Here is a 20952-nt window from a genome sequence, read left to right on the forward strand (position 1 = left end):
GAGATCCAGGGAGTGCGAGCCAACTGGATGCAAAACTGGCTTGAAGATAGAAAGCAGAGTGTGGTAGTAAAGGGTTGCTTTTCAGACTGGAGGCATGTGACAAGCAGTCTGCCACAAGGATCAGTGCTGGGTCCACTGCTTTTCATCACTTACATAAATGATTTGGTTGTGACCACAGGAGGTGTGGTTAGTAAGTTTGCAGACGACACTAAAATAGGTGGTGTAGTGGGCAGATGGTCCAACAGATAGATCGAGTGGCAAATGGACTTTAATTTAGATAAATGTACATAGTTGGACACATTAACAAAACACTAGCCTCATGTCTGTCTTGGATTAGTTATAAAATCGCTGGGATAAATTAACCGATTGATTTCAATCTACCAGGTGTAGTTCTTTGGATGCCCTTCTCAAATGCTATTTTCTGATCAGTTAGCTCATTTATTGTTAGCTTTGCACTAGTGGTACACTTGTTTTGAAACAGAAACTAAAAGTATGAGAAGTAGACATTTGGCACTTGAGCGTACTCCGCCATTCATTATGATGGTGGCAAGCTATCTAAAACCTGTTCCTGCTTTTCCCCCCTATCTTTTTAGCCACAACTCCTCCTGGAAATCATACGATGTTTTGACCTCAACTGCTTTTCATTGCAGCAAATTTTCAATCTTTGCTCTGGGTGAAAAAATTTCTCCTTATCTCAGTCTTAAATGGCTTATTCCATGTCCTTAGTTAAAAATCACAGCACCCAGGTTATAGTCCAACAGGTTTATTTGGAAGCACTAGCTTTCGGAGCACTGCTCCTTCATGTGACCTTGTACACTCCAGTCCAACACCAGCACCTCCAAATTATCCGTATTTTTAGACTGTGACCCCTGGTTGTGGAACTCTGTCATTAGGAACATCCTTCCTGCATCCACCCTTTCTAATCCTGTTTAAAATTTGAGAGGTTTCTATGAGATTCTATTCTTTCTTCTCAATGGAGTATAATTGAACCCCTCTTCGTCTGTCAGTCCTGCCATCCCATGGATGAGTTTGGTATACGTTTCCTGCACACTCTCTAGAGCAAGAACATCCTTTCTCAGATAAGGGCATGAAAACTGCGCACAATACTTTTGAGAGTGGTCTCAACAAGGCAGAATTGCAGCAAATCATCCCTACTGTTGTACTCAAATCCTCTTGGTATGAAGGCCAATATACTGTCTACCACCTTTACCATCTGCTGCATCTGCATGGTTAACCACCGTGCCCCAGGTCTCCATGCCCATTCCCCTTAATTTATAGCCATTCAGATAATTTGCCTTTCTTGTTATTGCTGCCAAAGTGGAGAACCACATATTTATCCACACTATACTTCATCTACCCACTTGCTCAGCTTGTCTAAGTTGCACTTAAGTATCTCTGCATCCTCCTCACAGCCTACCCTCCTACCCAACTTTGGATAGTCTGCAGATTTGGAGACAATTAGTTCTTTCATCAAAATCATTAATATTTATTGTGTAACTGGAGTTCTCGCATTGACCCTTGTGGTATCCCAGTAGTCACTGCCTGCCATTCAGAAAAAAAAGACCCATTTAAACCAAATTTGTTTCCTGTTTTTTATCCATCTCAATAGCCTACCCCAATTCCATGCATTTTAATTCCATATACTTACTAATCTTTTGTGTGGAACTTTGTCAAAGGTTGAAATAAACCACATCAACTGGCTCCTTCTCAACAATTCTTCTGGTTATATCCTTGAAGAATTCCAAAAGGTTTGCTATTTGTTTCAGCTGCATATCTTGAATATTACAATATTTTTCGATTTGATGTGCTAGGCTCCTTTCTATCAAGCAGCATAGAGAGTAAAGGGTGAAAACATGCATTTACAAAGTTTTTTTTTAAATGGGGGATTTGCAAGTTGCAAAATAATAAATTCATGCAATAATGAATTATTTTTATGAAAATACAATAAAATGTGTATAAGTCACCATAGGTTGCCACCATTTTAATTATGTAAATTATAAAAAGAAATAAATCATACAAAGTTAGGATAAATTTCATTTTAAGTTCCATCGATGGCTTCTTGATTTCTTAAGTAGCCACAGGATGCTGCCACACTCTGCTGCTGCCAAGGCATTCACTAAAGATGCAACACGCTGAAGCACCCTCTGCCACTGCTGACTGGGCCTAGAATGTCACTTTTGCCAGAACTCTTCGTCGCTGCCAATACTCCAGCTGTTGCCATAGCCAGGAGACTGTCCCAACTCTCAAGGACCAGGGCCCATCTCAACTTCTGAGAACTGGTTGAAAGTCCAAATTGACCCCTGAAAAAAAAGAGAGATCATTCACTCTGCCATCATTGCAGACACTGCCAAAACAGAGGAAAAGAATTAGCCCCAAATCATTGATATTGAAATAGTTACTCAAGCTGCGACTGCTGTGGGCACAACAAATGGACTAGATCCACTGCTCTAATTCCCTGCAACCTGTTTCCACTGTAGCTGCAGAAAGAAGAAAAAATGAAATTGATTCAAAAGCTATATGAAGAAAAATAAAATTTATAAAAGAAAGAAGGATGCAGTTGGTCATGCAAGATGGAGTGGACAGGCCATGAGCCTGAGCACCACCTACCCTGTTGCTGCTGCCATCAATAGGGAAGGGAATGGTCTTAAAAATGCATCCAGAAATGGTTGTCCATGTTTTCTAGTGGCATGTACAGTCCTGTTGATGGTTGTTTTGTAGATGCATTTAATGCTTGAGGTGTAGATTAGGAAGCGGGTGAAGTGAACTGATATTGGAGAATACTGGCAGTTGGTGCTAAATTTGATCTAAATATTATTCCCTGTTAGATCTCTTTCTAAAAAAAAAGTTATTTTGTAGACCTGGTTTCATTTGAGAAATGCAATTTTCCAGTTTTCTTTGGATATGGTGCAGCGCTAAAGAGCTAAGGATATCTCTATTTCCGAACTTTTATCCTCAAAGTAAACCCAGTCCTTAGCCCTTAGGTATCAACCAAAATTGTATTGTCCTTTTGAGCAGTTGAGGGCAAAAGGAATAGCAAGTGCAAAGTGAAAAGGAAAATAAGGCATCCATCAAGTTGTTCAACTTTTGTCAAGTATTTCTGAAGAAATTGAGCTCCCCTTTTCTTGGGGATGTTAGAATGGTAGAATTGAACATGTTTAGTTCTCTACCAATCCAATGTGAATTTTGAAGATTATTTAGCAAAACAATTTCTACACTTGTCAAATCATAATCCACTGGCAGTTCAGTTTCACAGTAGAACTGTAGAAACCTGTGAGAGGGATGTTTTCCTATCTTAGTCAGCTGAATCACTGTATATACATGTATATACTGAAGGGCATTTCCTCTCCTCCAATCATTCAACAAGGTAACAGAAGTACTGTTCCATGATTTGTGTCCAGTAATTTCTGAAATTATTCAGCTTTTGCTTCTGTTGTCCATTTTACATGTTGACCAGGAGAATTTTCTCCTTTTGCTGGTCATAATTCTGACCTTTTTGGTTATTTGAAACTGTATTTTCTTGTCCAATTTTCTTTGATATGTTTGGCAGTTCCTTCCACCCTCTGTGATAAAGTTGCCCCTTTCATCTTATAACTATGCCTTCTGGTTTTTAATTCACCGACACTAGGGAAAAAGACCTTTTGCTATTCACCTTATCAATGCCCCTCATGATTTTAATAAACCTCTACCAGGTCACTCCTCAATGTAATAGGCTCTGGGGAAAATGTCAGTCTATCTGGCGTCCCTTTATAACTGAACACTCTAGTCCCAGTAACATCCTTATAAATCTTTTCTGCACCTTCCCTACAGCAGGGTGACCAGAACTATACACAGTACTCCAAAAGTGACCTCACCCAATGCCCTATATAGCCACGCCTTGACATCCCAATTCCTATACTCAGTGAAGGCAAACATGCTAAACACCTTCACCATCTTGTCTACCTGTGTCACCACTTTCAAGGAACTATGTATCTGAACCCCATACATCTCTCTGTTTGACAGCACTCCTTAGGGCCCTACCACTAACTATGCATGTCCTGTCGTGATTTGTTTTGGCAAAATGAAACCCTTCGCGTTTATCTAAATTTAAGCTCCATCTGTCATTCCTCGGCCCATTAGCCCAGGTGATCAAGATGTCATCTGCAAACTTAATAACCATGCTTCCAATATTCTCATCTAGAATGTTCATTTAGATGACAAATAACAGTGGACCCAGCATTGATGTGATCAAACCAAGCCTCCGGTCTGAAAAACAACCCTCTGGCACCACCCTCTGTCTCCTATCATCATGCCAATTTTGTATCCAATTGGCTAGCTCTCATGTGATGTAACCTTACTGACCAGTCTATCATGCAGAACCTTGGCAAAAGTTTTGCTAAAGTCCATGTAGACATCTACTGTCAGCCCTCCTCTATCTTCTTGGTCACATCCTCAAAAACAAACTGTATCAAGTTTGTACATGGGAAATTGTGTCTCACTATCATGCTATCCCTGATCAGTCCTTGCTTCTTCAAATACATGTAAATCCTGTTCCTCCAAATCCTTCTAACAACTTACCCACCACTGGTATCAGACTCAATGGTCTGTAGTTCCTGGGCTTATTCTTGCAGACTTTCTTAAATAAAGGAACAACGTTAACCACCCTCCAGTCTTCCAACACCTAATCCATGGCTGTCGATGATACAGATATCTATGCAGGGGGTCCCACAATTTCATCCCTTGGCTTTCCACAATGTCCTGGACCCAGGGACTTGTCTTCATTTGTGTTTTAAGACCTCCAGCACCATCTCTTCTGTAATATGGACTGTTTTCAGTACATCACTATTCATTTCCCTAAGCTTCCTAGCTTCTGGTCTTTCTCCACAGTATATATTGATGTGAAATGTTTCAAATTTCAACCCATCATATGTGGTTCCACACACAGACGTCCTCATTGATGTTTAAGGGTCCTTATTCTCTCCTTTGTTGCTCTATTGCCCTTAATGTACTTGTAGAATCTTTTTGGATTCTGCTTAACTTTTAGCTTTGGCAGATATCTCATCGCCTTTTTGTCCTTCTGATTTCCCTCTTAAGTGGACTTCTACACACCTGATACTCCAGGGATTCACTTGATGCCATCTGGCCCTTTTTCTTGACCAGAGCCTCAATATTTCTAGAAATCCAGTGCTCCCTATTCTTACCAGCTTTGCCCTGCAATGACAGGAACACGCTGGTCTCTGAACTCTCATCAACTTGCCAGTTGTCCCTTTACCTGCAAATAGCCTCCCCCAGCCAACTTTTAACTGTTCCTGTCCAATACTGTCAAAATTGGGCTTGTTCCAATTTAGAACTTTAACTTTTCCACAAGGTCAATCTTCCATCACTATTTTAAAACTAACCGAGCTATGATCACTGGCCCCAAAGTCCTCCCCCACTAAATCCTCAGTCACGTGTCCAGCATTATTTCCCAAGCAAAGGTGGAGTTTGCTGCTTCTCTAGTAGGGCCATCTACATATCGATAAAGAAAATATTCTTAAAGTTGCTTTAACAAATTCCTCCCCAAGCCCTTAATATTATGGCATCCTAGTCTGTTTGGAAAGTTAAAATTCCTTACAATTTACAACCCTATTGTTATTAAGGCTATCTGTAGTCGTCTTACATATTTGCTTCTTAGTTGCCTGCTAACTATTAGTGGTAGATGCAGGGTACAGTTACAACATTTAAAAGACATTTTGACAGCTACATGAATAAAAAAGGTTTAGAGAGATATGAACAAATGCAGGCAAATGGAGCTAGTTTAGTATTGGAAACCTTGGTAGCAGGAATGAGTTCGACCAAAGGGTCTGTTTCTGTGGTGTCTGCCTCCAAATGTATGAATAATGTTATGGCTTTTCATCTTCTATATCAGATTCCCTGTCTGTCACTGTCTTCAGAGACTGGCCAAGTTGTAAAGTCATTTACTCAAAATTATGTGCCCTGACACCAAGGTCTCATTTATACTCTTCTCTGCATCAATCTGGCATTTTATTGGGCTTGTTGAATGAGTAAGGTTTAAAAAGAAGTATGTATTTAGCCACTGTTCTCTGATCGAATTGTTATCTCTAGCTGGCATCATCAAAAAATAGGACCAGCTTATGTTGTTTTCCTGAGTCAAATTTGCAAATGCAAATTTAGAAGTGTTTGGAGATTCCTAACATATGGACTACCTGTCTCTGTACACTGCTGTCTAAGTACTTACAGTTTTTATTTTCAGCTATTTTATCTCTGATAGGATTTTATTGTTTTATACAAATTCTTTCAAACTTGGATTCAGAGCTTTTCATGCAGAATGTTTGGACATTTCATCTTGCCCTAGCTGCAAATCATGCTGGTGCTTGCATTTTTGTGGAAACATCAAGGAATTGTTTGTGTTGAAGAGTTGGATGTACATTGAAGTCTGAAATTGAACAGATTTTTTACTGGAATTTTGATTTTTACCTTCACTGCATTGGGGGGGGAATTAGTTTTATGTGCTATGCAGTGGGATGGATGGTTGAATCAATCTGAGTATGGAGACAGAATGTGATGGAATCAGTTTTCCTATTGCTCCAGGCATATCGACATAGTAATAGCAATAAGAGTTGTGCCAGCTACTTTGGCAACAGGTGCTGAAGCTGGGTAGATGATCATAAATTGAAGCATAAAATTAGCAACATGTTGTTCAAAAAGTGATTACCAGGTGTCTTGATTTGAAAATTGAAGAAGACCATGTTGAGTAGAGGAAAGTGTCTGTTGAGAAAAGTATGTCCTGCACCTTGTTAATGCATGCACTTAGCAAGTTCATTAAAGTTGCTATAATCTGTTGAATGAAAAGTGGTAAAGTCACATGACTTTTCAAGATGACAAAATTGAAGATGCTACCAGGTATAGTTTGCAGAAATAAAATTGAGATGGTGTAGCATAGGTTGAACAGTAATTTTTGATTCACATTGATGTCTAAGCTTGGAAATGGATACTGTTTACAAACCTGATGTTGAACAGTGATTATGAAGTGAATTGTGTGGGCTAATTAATTTTGTGAAGTATAAAGTTTGCTACAATATGTTATCTAATTTTGTGATTAAAATATAGTTAAGTTGTGCATTTTTTTTGGTCTTGTATATTTGTTCTGTATCAGGTGAGACTGCTGTGTCTTGTAATAATTTTGCTTAAAAATTACCTGAGTCACTTGCAAAGGTATCAGAGGTAAATATCAAGTTAGATCATGTACAATTGAATTTAAGTAGAAAATACTGGTGTTTTGTAAGTGCTGTTCACTGCATTTTAATTCTTGCAGGTTATGACATGTCTACGTTTATTAGAAGATACAGCAGATATTTAAATGAAAAGGCATATTCCTATAGACAGATGGCATTTGATTTTGCAAGAGTGAAGAAAGGGTAAGTTTTTTTTTCGTTTCTTTTCTCAACATCAGTTGTGTAGGTCAATATTGAATGGTGCCGTATAGAAATTGCAACCTGTTTTGAAGTTTTTGTAATAGTTTGGTTTGTTGTTTCTCAGACTTCTAATTGTTGACTCTGTGATGAAATTTTACAACAGTTAAGCACCTTGATTACAACATTGAACTGTAATACATGGAGAATGTGAGGACTGCAGACGCTGGACATTAGAGTCAAAGAGTGTGATGCTGGAAAAGTGCAGTCAGTTAGGCAGCGTCGGAGGAACAGGAGAATTGATATTTTGAGCATAAACTCTTCAACAGGAATGAAGGGAGCGGCTCAAGGAAGCTGAGAGATAAGTGGAAGAGGGAGTGGAGCTGGGGGGGGGAAGGTAGCTGGGAATGCGATAGGCAGGTGAAGGTGATAGGTCAGAAAGGAAGGTGGAGCGGATAGGTGGGAAGGAAGATGGAAAAATCAAGAGGGTGGTGCCGAGTTGAAAGGTTGGATCTGGAATAAGGTGGAGCAAGGGGAAATGAGAACTGGTGAAATCCACATTGATCCCATGTTGGTGGAGGGTCCCAAGGCAGAAGATGAGGCGTTCTTCCTCCAGGTGTCGGGTGGCTAGAGTTTGGTGGTGGAGGCGGCCCAGGACTTGCATGTCCTTGGCGGAGTGGGAGGAGGAGTTAGTGTTCGGCCATAGGGCGGTGGTGGTGTTTAGTGCATGGTCACCACACTAAACAACCCCACAGCCCTGTGGCCAAACACTTTAACTCTTCCTCCCACTCCACCAAGAACATGCAAGTCCTGGACCACCTCCACCACCAAACTCTAGCCACCTGGCACCTGGAGGAAGAACGCTTCATCTTCTGCCTTGAGAACCTCCACCAACACGGAATCAATGTGTATTTCACCAGTTTTCTCACTTTCCCTTTCCCCTTCCCCCACCTTATCCCAGATCCAACCTTTCAACTTGTCACCACTCTCTCTTGACCTGTCCATCTTTCTTCCCACCTTTCCGTTCCACCCTCCTCTCCAACCTGTGACCTTCACCCCTACCTTCATCTACCTATAGCATTCCCAGCTACCTCCACCGTCTCATTTATCTCTCAGTCCCCTTGGGCCACCCCCACATTCCTGTAATACCATGTCCAGCATTCATTGAAACCAGGCTTGTTTCTGTTGATGTTTTTTTTCCCTGGGCAAATGGTATGCGATATGCTATAATATGTTCATGAGCCTTCTTCTTTAAGGGAGCAGTGATGGCCTAATGGTATTATCACTACACTGTTAACCCAGAAACCTAGGTAATGTTTTGGGGACCCAGATTTAAATCCTGCTGTGGCTGATATTGAATTCAAATTCTATTTAAGTCAAAACAACTGGAATTATGAGTCTGACGAGTACACATGACTCTAGACCCACAGCAATATGGTTGACTCTGGGTAATTAGGAACAGGCAATAGCTACTGGTTGACCCAGCAATGCCCACATCCTGTGAATGAATAAAAAGCAATGGCATATAATGTCCTCAAGTGCAGGTCTCTGAAAGGAAACCAGTTGTCTCAGGTGTAATATTTCTAATCAGAGATATGCACAAGTTAATTATATGATGCTTAAAAGGTCAAGTTCTAAATTCACATTTATTAAACTTTCATTTCTTGTGAGCATTGAATCACTGAAATACTGTCTAGTCTGATCGTCATTAGCTGTTTTCTAAATATTTGTTTTTTGTTTTTTTTTCGTATTTTTAATTCAACATTGTACAAATATGCTGCTTACCTAATAGGCTGCAAGCAGCTTGTGGATTGCTTTTCACAAAATAGTATGTTTTATATCATTACTTTCTTCAGTTATTCATTAGGACTAGCATGAGTTGAGACATGTAATGAAAATTATAACTAGAGTTCAAACCCATGCACTGGATCACAGACTTTTGATAAACCTAATTAAGAGATAAATGATAAGTTTATCTTAAGATCTTGCACTTCTACAGTGGTAGTCTAAGTTAATTATTTCCTTTAATACGATGAAAGCAGATCAGTAAATGACCTGAATTGTCCTCATTTGGGCTTAGATTTGGGTTTTCCAGCAAATATGTTGCTTTAAGTAAAGAAATTAAGTTTGGAATTACAAGAAAAATTAAATAATAGTCGGAAGTTGTTATAATTGACTTTGCCTTTATAAATGAGAGGCAGTTTCATATTTGGTTGTAGGGAGCAAAACTTGCTAATTTCCTATCCATGGTTAAGACCTATGAGCAGGCAGCAGAAGATTCACAAAGCCACAAACATTCTTCTTGGTCTTCAAGGTAGTTTTGTTAAGCAATTTAAAAATGTTGGTTTTATAAAGTCATATGGTTAGATTTCTGGTTGAGTTAGCACATAGTTGCTTGAAGTTAGAATTAACATTTGCACGTTGGAAGGCTGTGCCATATGTTGCAACCTCAGTGGATTGTACTACGAGCAAGTCCAGCTCCCAGAAACCTGGCTTGATGGATCACATGTTTAATTTTCTTATTTAGATAATGTGGTGGTTTAGATAAAGGGCTGCAGATGATTTTTAACATCAGAAAATAAGTACAGAGAAGAAAATAAGCAACCCGCACTCATTCACATATAAATATGTTACAGTTAGACTTTAGCGCAAATACCAAAGTAAAGTTTGTTTGTCTGTCTCCCAATATTGTCTATTGTAGACACTCAAGTCTTGAAAAATTGTACTTGCCTATCAACTCTTTTTAAATTTTTGCTTCACTTTCCTTCAATTTCTTTTTCTCGAACTGTAACAGTTACTGTGAGTTTGATGGTATAAATGTTTTATAATTCTGATGGTCTAAGCATTTTTAGTTTTGAAAGCATGAAGATTTCCATCCTAAATTCTCCTGGCTTGGAAACTTCAGAAACCAAGAAAATACTGCTTCTGACTTTTACTGAACTGGGAAATATTTTTGCAAAAAAGACTTTTCCTTTTTAACTGAATTCCTCTGAACTGAAGTCAAAGTAAAACAAATGACTTTGTTCTATTTATTCTGCCTATCACAAACTCAAAACTACAAACACCTTATTCCATTAACACCTCAGGAGTTTACCTGGCATTTTAATGCAGTCATATGTTGTCTTGCTACAGGTGTTTTGCACATGACTTTCTGACCTTATTAAAAATGTTCCTTCACAGCAGTAGCTAATGTCCATTTCCCTGTATTTTGAAATCCAGACTGAAAAATTTGCATGTTTCTTCTTACATATGAAAAGCATTTAAACGTAAGAATCATTGTTCCACTTCAAGTATTTATTCCAACTGTTTATTAAATTATTTGGAGGTATGTATTTAGTTCATTTTATAAGAAGGCGTTTTGGGCTTAAGAGAAAAACTCACCAGATTTCATTTGTGATGTGACGAACCGGAACTGTAAAGGAACATAATAGTTGGGGCTGCATTTCTTTAATAACCAATATCATCATCGATTTGAAATGATTAAAAATGGTCTCCAGTATTTGGTGTTGTAAAATCAATCCTAGAGTGTGACATCTTTCAGACATTTACTCTCCGTGGGTTTTGGTGGCTAAGCCAGCATTTATTATCCTTTCCTAATTGTCCTCCAAGTTGAAAACAGTTTCAGTCCATGTTGTGAAGTATCCGAGAAAGGCTATTAGCTGGTGAGTTTGCCTGTTTTTCACCAGGCAAACTGTTTGCTTTAGAGATGAGCATGTTTCTTTTGGGGGTGGGGTTGGGTGATACCCATGGAGGGAACATTTCTGTTTCTTGATCAGCCAAACCACAATGAAAAAGCACTCATTTATTCCAAGGAATAGTCTTAATTATTTTTTAGTTCCCAGAATTTCTGAGGCTTGGGAAGCCTGACCAGTCAGTGTTAAAAGTTGAGAAGGGAAAGAAATATTCATACCAAGTTGCTTTAATGTTTAGTTGGGTCAGTAACTTTTTTTCCATTGTGCCTCTTAAAATTGGTGGGTTCAGGGTTCACTGGGTTCCGAGTTGAGATTTTTAGTCACCTGTTTTGTGTGTTAAAATTATTGTCCTTTTTTTCACGCTGTTATCTACATCCTTTAATACAAGTAAGCAAATCTGTGCTGAGCTAGGAGTGGCAAGGCCTCATTTTAGAAGTTATTGCTCTGGAGCCAAAGATCTAATGTAAAAACAAGACAATATTTTCCATTTAAATGTATTACAGGAACATTGGAAGGTTGTCCACCACAGCTGTGGATCCTATTGAACTTAGATTAATTTAGAAATGTATCTGAGCTGTGTTCCCTCTTCCTTTTCTCTTTTGGTAATTTGGCTAAATTAAGATATTTTATCCTTCTCTCTAGAAACTTGCTTCTTTAAAGTTGAAGGACTGTTGTACTGTTAACATTTTCAATTCAAGCAGTTTCACTAGAACAAGAAGCAAAGCCTAATCTGCCATGGTCAACATTAAACAAAACCCGTAATGACAATGGGTTATAATTTGCTGTGACAAGGCACCTAGTGACATCTGCTTTTGGTTCAACTTGTCTGTGTTTTTAGGGTTTTAATTTTCTTTGCATAACCAGTCCAAGCTGATCATGTCAGAGCAGGAGAAAAGGTATCTGGGATCTGAGTGAACAAGCAAGTAGGTGTACACCAGTGGAAATAATATTTTCTCATTTATCATATTTTAAAAGTTGCTGAAATTACCTGTTTAAGTTTTTGAAGCTCTCTTTGTTGCCAGATTCTAAGTCTCCCTGTTACATAGATTGACTGACTTAAATGAGTGGGTGGGGACAGTTGTAAAGTATTTTTCTTTTGACCATAATGTTGAAATGGTGAAAATACAAAAAAAACAAGAATTGATTCCAAAGCTACAATTTGTTTTTCCAGGATTGATGGTATAATGAGAATTATGACTTCTGATAGATTATTGAAAAGTATGCACATACTTCAAGAACATTTGGATGCTCTGCTGGAATTTGATGTAAGTAGTTTCCTGTGGGTAAAATAGGTTATTTAGTTTGGGCGTGCTCTTTCTTCACAGGGCTGATGGTGCAATGAGAACAATGGCTCCAGAAAAATTGTTGAAAGGCATGCCAATACTGCAAGGGCAGTTGGATGCGCTACTGGAGTTTGATGTGAGTAGTTCAACAGCATGATAGCTTGTGGTTGTGACTGCCATTGAACTGAACAGGTTCAGTTTTGGAATTAAGATTGATTTGGACCTGTGTTTTTGTTAAATTTTAAATGCATACGTTATTGCAAATACTGAATGCTTAGTGATGCATGGGCATTTTGCATTCATAGAAATGCATGATCTTATTTGAACACCTGCTTTTACACCCTTTTTAATGCATGTTTCCTTTGTAATTTCTTTGCAGCTTTTACTTGCTCTTACATTTTAATATGATACAAAATTGCAGTAATACTGCCTAAATTCATGTTGCGCACCCATTTTATTGTTGATTGGAATGAATATTTCTCAATCCTCTCGAAAGATTCGAGTTGGATGCAGAAGATCTCCAAATCCTATACCAGCTACAGTTGCTATTTTCCAATTGTTTTGGTACCTTTTGGTTTGCTGTCAATTATGGTGTTCAGCTCCAATTACATTTCCCAGATAATAAATAACCCATACCCGCATGCATAAAGATCTGTACAAATTAGGTATAGCCAAATTAGTATGCAGCATTGTGTGTTTCACTTTGATCTTTCTGTCTCTAAAGTCTGAGGTCAGCAAGTCCAGCTGTAATAAGGCCAGCTGCATTTTCCTTTTTTGTCTTCAGGTGTTTAATAATTGTTTGCTTTCAGCAGGTCTATACCTGGGAATCTTCTCCTGTGATAACTGAACCAAATGGGCTTGGTGTTGATCTGAACAATAGGAAGTAATATGTCCCTCTCCAATACTGTGTTCAGTTCAGTACAATATCCTGTTCCATGGAATTCTAATGCAATTAATCGGAGTAGGTTTCCTCACTCTGGGTTTGGTCACCTCTTTTGATCAAACCTTACAGACCGTATTTGTGTTTGTGACAAACTGCCTTTGTCACGACTAACAATGTAACTAGATAACCTTGAATGAAAAAGATCATTTTTAAGAACTATCTATCTTCTAAAGCTTTGTAATAAGTGTGGCCAATTTTACCTGTGATGTTCATATACATATACTCTTAATACTTGCAGAATAAAATCACAATCAAAAAATAAAACCATACTATACAAGGCAAATGTCTCTGGGAAGCTTTCACCTTATGTATTAGATGTGTTTTTTAATTTGTGGTTGTGGTTTCTAGTTATTGTTTGGCATAAGTAGCTGGTTTTAATGTTTTTTCTCAATCATCTCCCACTCACTGCCCCCAACAATTCAATCATTTGAAAAAGTTAATTAACTGCTTTTGTTTTATTCTTGGAAAGCAACAGAGACTTTGTTCCTTTATATATCTTTCCTTTAAAATTTGAATATAGGAAAATCCTGAAGTGAAAAAAAGCCATTTATTACATGTGACCAGCTGGAAATTTTATATGTGCATTATTTAATTTTATTAGTCATCTTTTTAATTGAGCTTTGGGGAGCAAGATTTCTTCTTGTGTTTCAATGACATTGGAAAAACCATTTAAAACTGTGTTTGCTATTACTTAAATGTAGTGTTACTTTTTGTTTTATGGCAATTGGTGTCCTTGCAACATGTCCTTGCATAGACTTGATAATTCTATCATCTCTTGCATGGAAAAGCATTCATCGCAAAATAAATTGTGTGACTGTGTATGTGGCACTTGTAATATATTACAAGAAAACTTAATTTGCAACCATTCTGTCAAATAATAATTGTTTGGTATTACAGGTCAGCCCTGGTGAATTGTCAAATGGAGTAATAAATGCTGCTTTCTTGCTACTTTTCAAAGATCTAATCAAATTATTTGCATGTTACAATGATGGAATCATTAATTTGCTAGGTGAGTACAGTTTGTAAAATGGGATCAGTAGGAAATAAAAACTTTTTCCTCTCGATGCTAACTTTGAAAATGTCTGCATCATTAGCTTTCAAAGCGCCATCCCTTTTTACTTCTAGTAATAATAATCTATATCGTTGATAATATAGTTAAATTAACTATTTTTTCATTTTAGAAAAATATTTCGAAATGAAGAAGGGACAATGTAAAGAAGCATTAGAAATTTATAAAAAGTTTCTTACTAGGATGACAAGAGTTTCAGAATTTCTTAAAGTTGCTGAAGTAAGTAACTTAAACATTTTAAAACATTTGTGGGATCTGCAGTACAGCCTTGTTTTGACATTTTCTGGCTTTTAGTTCCTTTTAATAAGACCATAAGAGAGAGAGAGGGGGGATTAGAATGAGGCTATTCAACCCATTTGAGTCTGCTCTGCTGATGGTTCTCAACCTGTTCTCTTGCCTTTTCCTTTTAGCCCTTGATTGCCTTACTAATAAAGAACCTATTTACCTCTGGCTTAAATACACTTGGTGACTTTGCCACAGAAGGCTGTGGAGGCCATGAGATCCACAGATTTACCACCATCTGGCTGAAGAAATTCCTCCTTTTTTCAGTTCTAAAGGGATATCCATTCGCTCTAAGACTGGATTCTGGTATCTCCTAGTGGAAACATCTTCATGTCCACTCTATTCAGGCCTTTCAGTATTCTGTAAATTTCAATGAGATTACCCCCATCTCCTTCTAAACCCGACTGACTACAGACCAGGGTTCTTAACTGCTCCTCATTTGATATTCTTTTCGACCCTGTGATCATTTTTGTAAACCCTCGCTGGATCCCCTCAAAGATCCAGTATATCTTTCTTTAAATATGGGGCCTCTAACTGCTCAGTGTTCCAAACACAGTCTGACCAGAGCTTTAAAAGCTTCAGCGCTATATCTCTGCTGCTGTATTTTAGCTCTCTTGACATGAATGCTAACATTGCATTTGGTTTTCTAACTGCCAACTGAACCTGCATGTTAACTTGAAGAGAATTTTGAACTAGGACTCCTAAGGCCCTTTGTGTTTCTGATTTCTGAAGCATTTCCCCATTTAGAAAATAGACTGGTTTTTATTCTTCTGACCAAAGAACATAACCTCACACTTTGCCAGTCCAGCCATTTATTTGCCCAGTCTCCTAGCCAGTTCAAGTCTTTCTGCTGCCTCCCTGCCTTCTCAATGCTACCTGTCTCTTCATCCATCTATGTGTCATGTGCAAACTTAGCAACAGTGGCGTCAGTTTCTTTGTCCAGATCATTAACATATAATGTGAATAGTTGTGGAACTCCTCTAGTCACTGGCTGCCAACCTGAAAAGACCCCGTAATGCTTACTCTGCCTTCTGTCAGTCAGCCAGTTGGCTTGGTCAGAGAAACAAATTATTGTTTTGGAGGGGTTTTTTTTTCGGTGTTCTCGAAGGATCCGTGCTCTGGCCTCTGTTGTTTGTAATACAAGTGAATTGACTGCAAATGTAGGTGGTCTGATCAGTCAGGTTGCAGACAAGGCAAGACCTTGGAGTTGTGACTAGTGAGGAAGCTTGCCAAAGGATACAGTGGGATGTAGATTAGTTGAAAAATGGCAGATGGCGTTTAATCCGAACAAGTGCCCTAAGTGCTCTCCCTTTGCATATCTGTTGTAAGTTCCAGCCCCCAATACATTGTGCTTAATAGTTTAAAATCAAACTCTGCATGTATAATATATTTCTACAAAGAGGCTGCTGAGATTTTCCAGCGCTTTCTGCTTTTATTTCAGGTCAGTGCCAAATAAGCAATTAAGTTTTTTGTTTTAGTGATTAATGTTGATTCAATCCAATGTACTCTCAAAATTAAAACTCTTTTAAAAAGTTTTGAAATTACATTCAATGAGACCTTAATCATGTATTCTAGAATAATCACAGGTTCTCACTGCCTGAATGGAATTCTGCAATTCTAAATATTTTAACTTTGTTTTACAGCAAGTAGGAATTGATAAAGGTGACATCCCTGATCTGTCTCAAGTAAGTTTTTTTCATATTACTTTGACGTTCTTGTTCAAATATTAATCTGCATGTTATAAGTGCATACAAATCTCACATGCAGACAGTGTCTAACCATATTTGCTTGCGGTGAGGCCTGGTGGGTCTTGCGCATGAAGTACATGGCTGATCTCATTGTTCCAATTTCTATTCTCACTTGTTATTGCTACTGATGCTGTTTTACTTGTAGATGATCAGGCAAGAATAGCAATGGCCTAGAAACTAGCACTAAGTACTTCTTACTGAATTGTGTTTTGTGATCACAAATGAAAAGTGTTGTGTCAACCACAAAGAGCAAATTGGATTTTGCATTGGATAATGACAGGGTCATAAAGTTCTGGTTCTCACTTTGAATTTTGGTTTCATTCCTAGAAACAGTGTACATTTGCTTTGCAGTTTTATCAGTATCAGTTGAACAAAATTTACCATAAAACTAGTGTGTCTTCCAGAATTTTAATAATTTCATTGCGAGAAAATATTCATTCTTTAAACTTGGGAGAACTTGTCCTAATTTAAATATTGACTCCACCAAATAAATTACTCAATGGAGTCTTGTTTTGAGCGATTGCAAAACAATACTCACTTTCAAACTGAAATAATTGGAAGAAGTTAAACTCAATGTTTTAATTTTTCTTCCATGAAGGAAAAGTTCCTATGGGTACGTTTAATGTGGTGGGGCACCTAAGTAGCTTACGTGGCATCTCTTATTCCTGAAACAGGATTTTTCTGTGCACAGTAACAATTGTCTTTAATAGGTTATAGACCAACATAAAATGTTCATCTTGGGTTCTAATGGAGAATTCGAGTCCAAAACAAATGCTGAGAAGTGACATTGTGCATGTTTTTCAAGCTGACAACTTGGGTTGATGAAAAACTATCTGAAAACTTTTAAAAGGGTTAAGTTTATTTTTGGGATATTTTATTTTTTATTACAATATATTTCAAAAACCAAAGTTTATTCCATCTTCACATAGGTTTCAACTTTTGGATTGTGCTGCTAACCTCATAATTTGTGATGGTGAATTATCATTAGTAACATTCTAATATAGTGATGGGCAGTAGCATCATTATTCTCTTTAATTTTTTGTACTTTTTTTTTACTAAATGATAATGATTTGCAGTTTTGTAACATTTCATCAAAATCATTTTGGTTGCGTTTTGCTACTTTCAGCAACACCTGTTTGGTGTCTTGAAAGTATATACAAGTGGATCCAATTATCTTTTGTGCAAGAAATATTTTGTCTGTGTATCAGTGTTTCTTAGTGCAATGATCATTGCAATCTCGCAGAACGTTGCCACTCGACCAATCGTGTCTGCATCAGTTCTTTTACCCAGCGCACATCTCTTGCCTGTGTCCCTATTTTAATCCAAATAATTAAGCAATGCCCTATTAAATGCCTCAGTTGAACCTTCCATCACATTTCCCAGGCAGTGCATTCTATACTCTATTGCTGTGTCAAAATGTTTTTTCTCACACCACCCTAAATTTATGCCATGTTATTTGCTTTTACAAGTAGGAACAGATTCTCCCTATCTATCCAACCCACTCATGGTTTTGTAAGCCTCTATCAAATCTTCCCTCAGCCCCCTTCACTTCAAGAAGAACAGTCCCACCCTGTTCAGTCTATCCTTGTAACTAAACATAACTGGTTCTAACAGGTGCAAGTTCAACTTCACTTTCGTGCTTTTGTCTATGCCTCTATTCATAAAGCTGAGACTGCTGTTTCATTGACTATTCTATCAACCTGTCCTGCAATCGTTAATGATCTGTGTGCACACAGAGTTCCCTCTGCTCCTGCGCCTTCATTAGAGTTGTACCCCCTGTTTTGTAACATCTCTTTAATGTTTTTTTCTGACCAGCGTGCATGGCTGAACCTTCTTCTAAATTTCTCGCGTGTGGCCCTTTGAGCAGCGATAGTCACAATATAGATCAGTACCATATTCACTACTGCAGTCAGAGCTTCAAAGCAATGCCAGCCCACTGTAACTCTACTGATTAGAGACCGACCCAGAAGGATACTGTGCAACCAGGAAAGAAGTGGTCAAGGATATCTATCTGCATGTGAACTGTATCAGTCATACCACCAGGCTAACTTTTGTGTAGAATTTAATAGAATTATTCCTTGCAGGAATGTACTACATTTGATTTACTGTTAAATTTAAAGGTATATGTTAAGACCAATGCAGATAATTGTGGTGATGAAGAATGAATATAAATGTACGGCATTTTATTTCCTTTGGTTTTAAATTTTAAAGCTTTACCATCAACTTAGTGTGGGTGTGTCGAAAGTTCTGTAATTGCCAGACATCTCTTTCAGCTTTCCAAATATTACATATACGCAGTTTTCATCATCAATCCGCCAAACTAACTTCCATACCTTTTTGTCAGTTACATCACTACTTAGTTTGCACCAAAATTGCACTGTTTAAACGTGTGTTTTCCATTCTTTTGAAGGAGGAAGTTGTTTAATATGCACATTGGCCCAGATTTGTAAGAGTTGGAGAGGTGGGCTCTGTGGTGGGTGGCGGGGGGGGGGGCGAAATCTGCACATTCCATTGTTCAATGTCATTGTCACTCCTTCAGCAATGCACCAGAAAGTTAAAAATTTCGTTTTGTTGCTCAGTGTTCAGCTGTGGGTGTAGACATCCCCGAATTAGTAATGACAAAACCATTAATCTTCTGATTAAGCTGACAGAATCTTTTAAGCAAGGCATAACTTTTCATAAGGAGAAAGTGAGGTCTGCAGATGCTGGAGATCAGAGCTGAAAATGTGTTGCTGGAAAAGCGCAGCAGGTCAGGCAGCATCCAGGGAACAGGAGAATCTACGTTTCGGGCATAAGCCATTCCTGAAGAAGGGCTTATGCCCGAAACGTCGATTCTCCCATAACTTTTCATAATCATTGTAACTGAGTTTTTAGCAGTGATAGAAAATTTGATGAACAGCAAAACTAGTCCTGGAAGAATTTAGTATTTGGAATACTGTTAAATGTGTAGTTAGTAAATTCTTATGACTAAGTTACTTAAATTTAACCTAATTTCACCTAAATTTTAAGTTTATGTCTATATGTGTTTAAAGAACATTTTAAACTTTTTAGAAAGTATTTTATTTCATTGTCCTGTTTGGCTATTTGAAAATTATTTTTGAGATTGACTGCTTAGACAGCCTGATTACACCAACCTCCGGTTGAGATCCCACAAAAGAAAACGATAGTTATGTTATCAGTGCATAGCAGTGGAGCCAGAATTCTCATAGGAGAAATCACTACATCTCTCAGCAAGGCGAATGAATCAAATGTTTCTTTTAGCAAATTCCAGGCTGTTAAAAACTTTATTAGCTATGTATTGCATAGGTTTATATTTGTCACTACCATCTCAAACCATGGATGTTGTGATTCAACATTGGATAAAATTGAGCTTGCATAATTTAAAAAAAATATACATTTTCAGGCTTGGAGGGTTTTGAGGTTAAAATAATCAGAAGCTGATTAAATTTATTAAAGAATGAAACATTAACTAGGTCATAATTTCAATCCTTGATGCATTAGATTGACTTGAAGTTTGATATAGGAGCACCAAACACAGATTTATGACCAATATTGCTATCTATTGAACACAGATAAAGGCAGTCAACTATTTTGGTCATATTAGTGAATAACCTATGACATTTACAGTGCTGTTCATGCATAAAGAATGACAAACTGAAGAAAGATTGCTGTGCAATATTGACCCAAAGCACTCACCATTAATCAGAGTGGAGCAGGAGGAGAGTATCTGGTGTAGGATGAGTCCTTCAGTTTATCAAAGTTGTGTTTATTTCTGACTTCCAGAAGTTTTAATTGTTGCTGATGCTTCTAATAAACATTAACGTTCCTCATGTAATTTTTAAGAGTAGAATTAAATGCAACATAGTGTGCTTTATCCAATTAATTTGTTTTTGTTTTAAGCCAAATAATCCTTTATCTGACAAAGTTGAGTTTGCTGTTTCTGATTGTGTTACGCTGTTAAATTCACTGCCATTGATATTTGCCACAACCCATCCATTTGAGTTATCAGCAGTAATATGTAGGAGAAATGTGGATGTTTGTTAACTTTCTTATAACAATTTTCTTTGAAAATGCAGGCAATACACCGGAGAATTCTTGCTGACCTTAAAAATTCTGACAATGAGAATTCACCTTTTAAAGACAGTACCGTTGATAACCCGGTAACCGTCCATATGTTATCCACTATACCTCTGGTGTGCTGATCTTTCTGTTGCTGTATTTGAAGTTGTTGAAGTAGGTTCTTCATCGGAATACTACTTCAACTTGATATTTAGGTTAACTTACATTCTGATGTGACTTTATGTATCCTCACTTTTCAAAACTCACCTTGACAACAGCGGGAGCATCAGGTAAATAGCAATGACACAGGTCATTGTTTCAACTTTGTGTTGAATGCCATCTAACAAATTTTCTTTGGAGAAAATTTCTTTGTAAAAGTACATTAAATACTTCACTAAAATCAAAAGCTTTTTAATAAATTTGGATCTTCTGGTTGAATTGATGTATGCAGAAATGTAATATATCCTATTGATCCAAACGTTTGCAGT

At 37.7% G+C, this 20952-nt stretch overlaps 1 protein-coding gene across 21 annotated transcripts in view; it reads left to right on the forward strand.

Annotated features, from left to right (window-relative positions):
* Nucleotides 1-20952, forward strand: part of snap91a (synaptosome associated protein 91a) — a 226535-nt gene that overhangs the window by 77382 nt on the left and 128201 nt on the right. For 16 of the 21 annotated variants that reach the window (XM_043685682.2, XM_087981635.1, XM_087981663.1 and 13 more), the window contains 6 exons: nucleotides 7292-7394; nucleotides 12406-12499; nucleotides 14204-14315; nucleotides 14488-14594; nucleotides 16301-16342; nucleotides 20482-20565. In XM_043685682.2, coding sequence (XP_043541617.1) covers nucleotides 7292-7394; nucleotides 12406-12499; nucleotides 14204-14315; nucleotides 14488-14594; nucleotides 16301-16342; nucleotides 20482-20565 — 542 coding nt within the window. Of the gene's footprint in view, nucleotides 1-7291; nucleotides 7395-12269; nucleotides 12346-12405; nucleotides 12500-14203; nucleotides 14316-14487; nucleotides 14595-16300; nucleotides 16343-20481; nucleotides 20566-20952 lie in introns of those variants that run through there. The other 5 variants (XM_087981672.1, XM_087981715.1, XM_087981709.1 and 2 more) reach the window with 2 other exon arrangements.

This window comes from Chiloscyllium plagiosum, unplaced genomic scaffold (assembly GCF_037043375.1).
Source record: "Chiloscyllium plagiosum isolate Xiang-an unplaced genomic scaffold, Cpla_swu_hap1 HiC_scaffold_3, whole genome shotgun sequence".
Taxonomy (NCBI): domain Eukaryota; kingdom Metazoa; phylum Chordata; class Chondrichthyes; order Orectolobiformes; family Hemiscylliidae; genus Chiloscyllium; species Chiloscyllium plagiosum.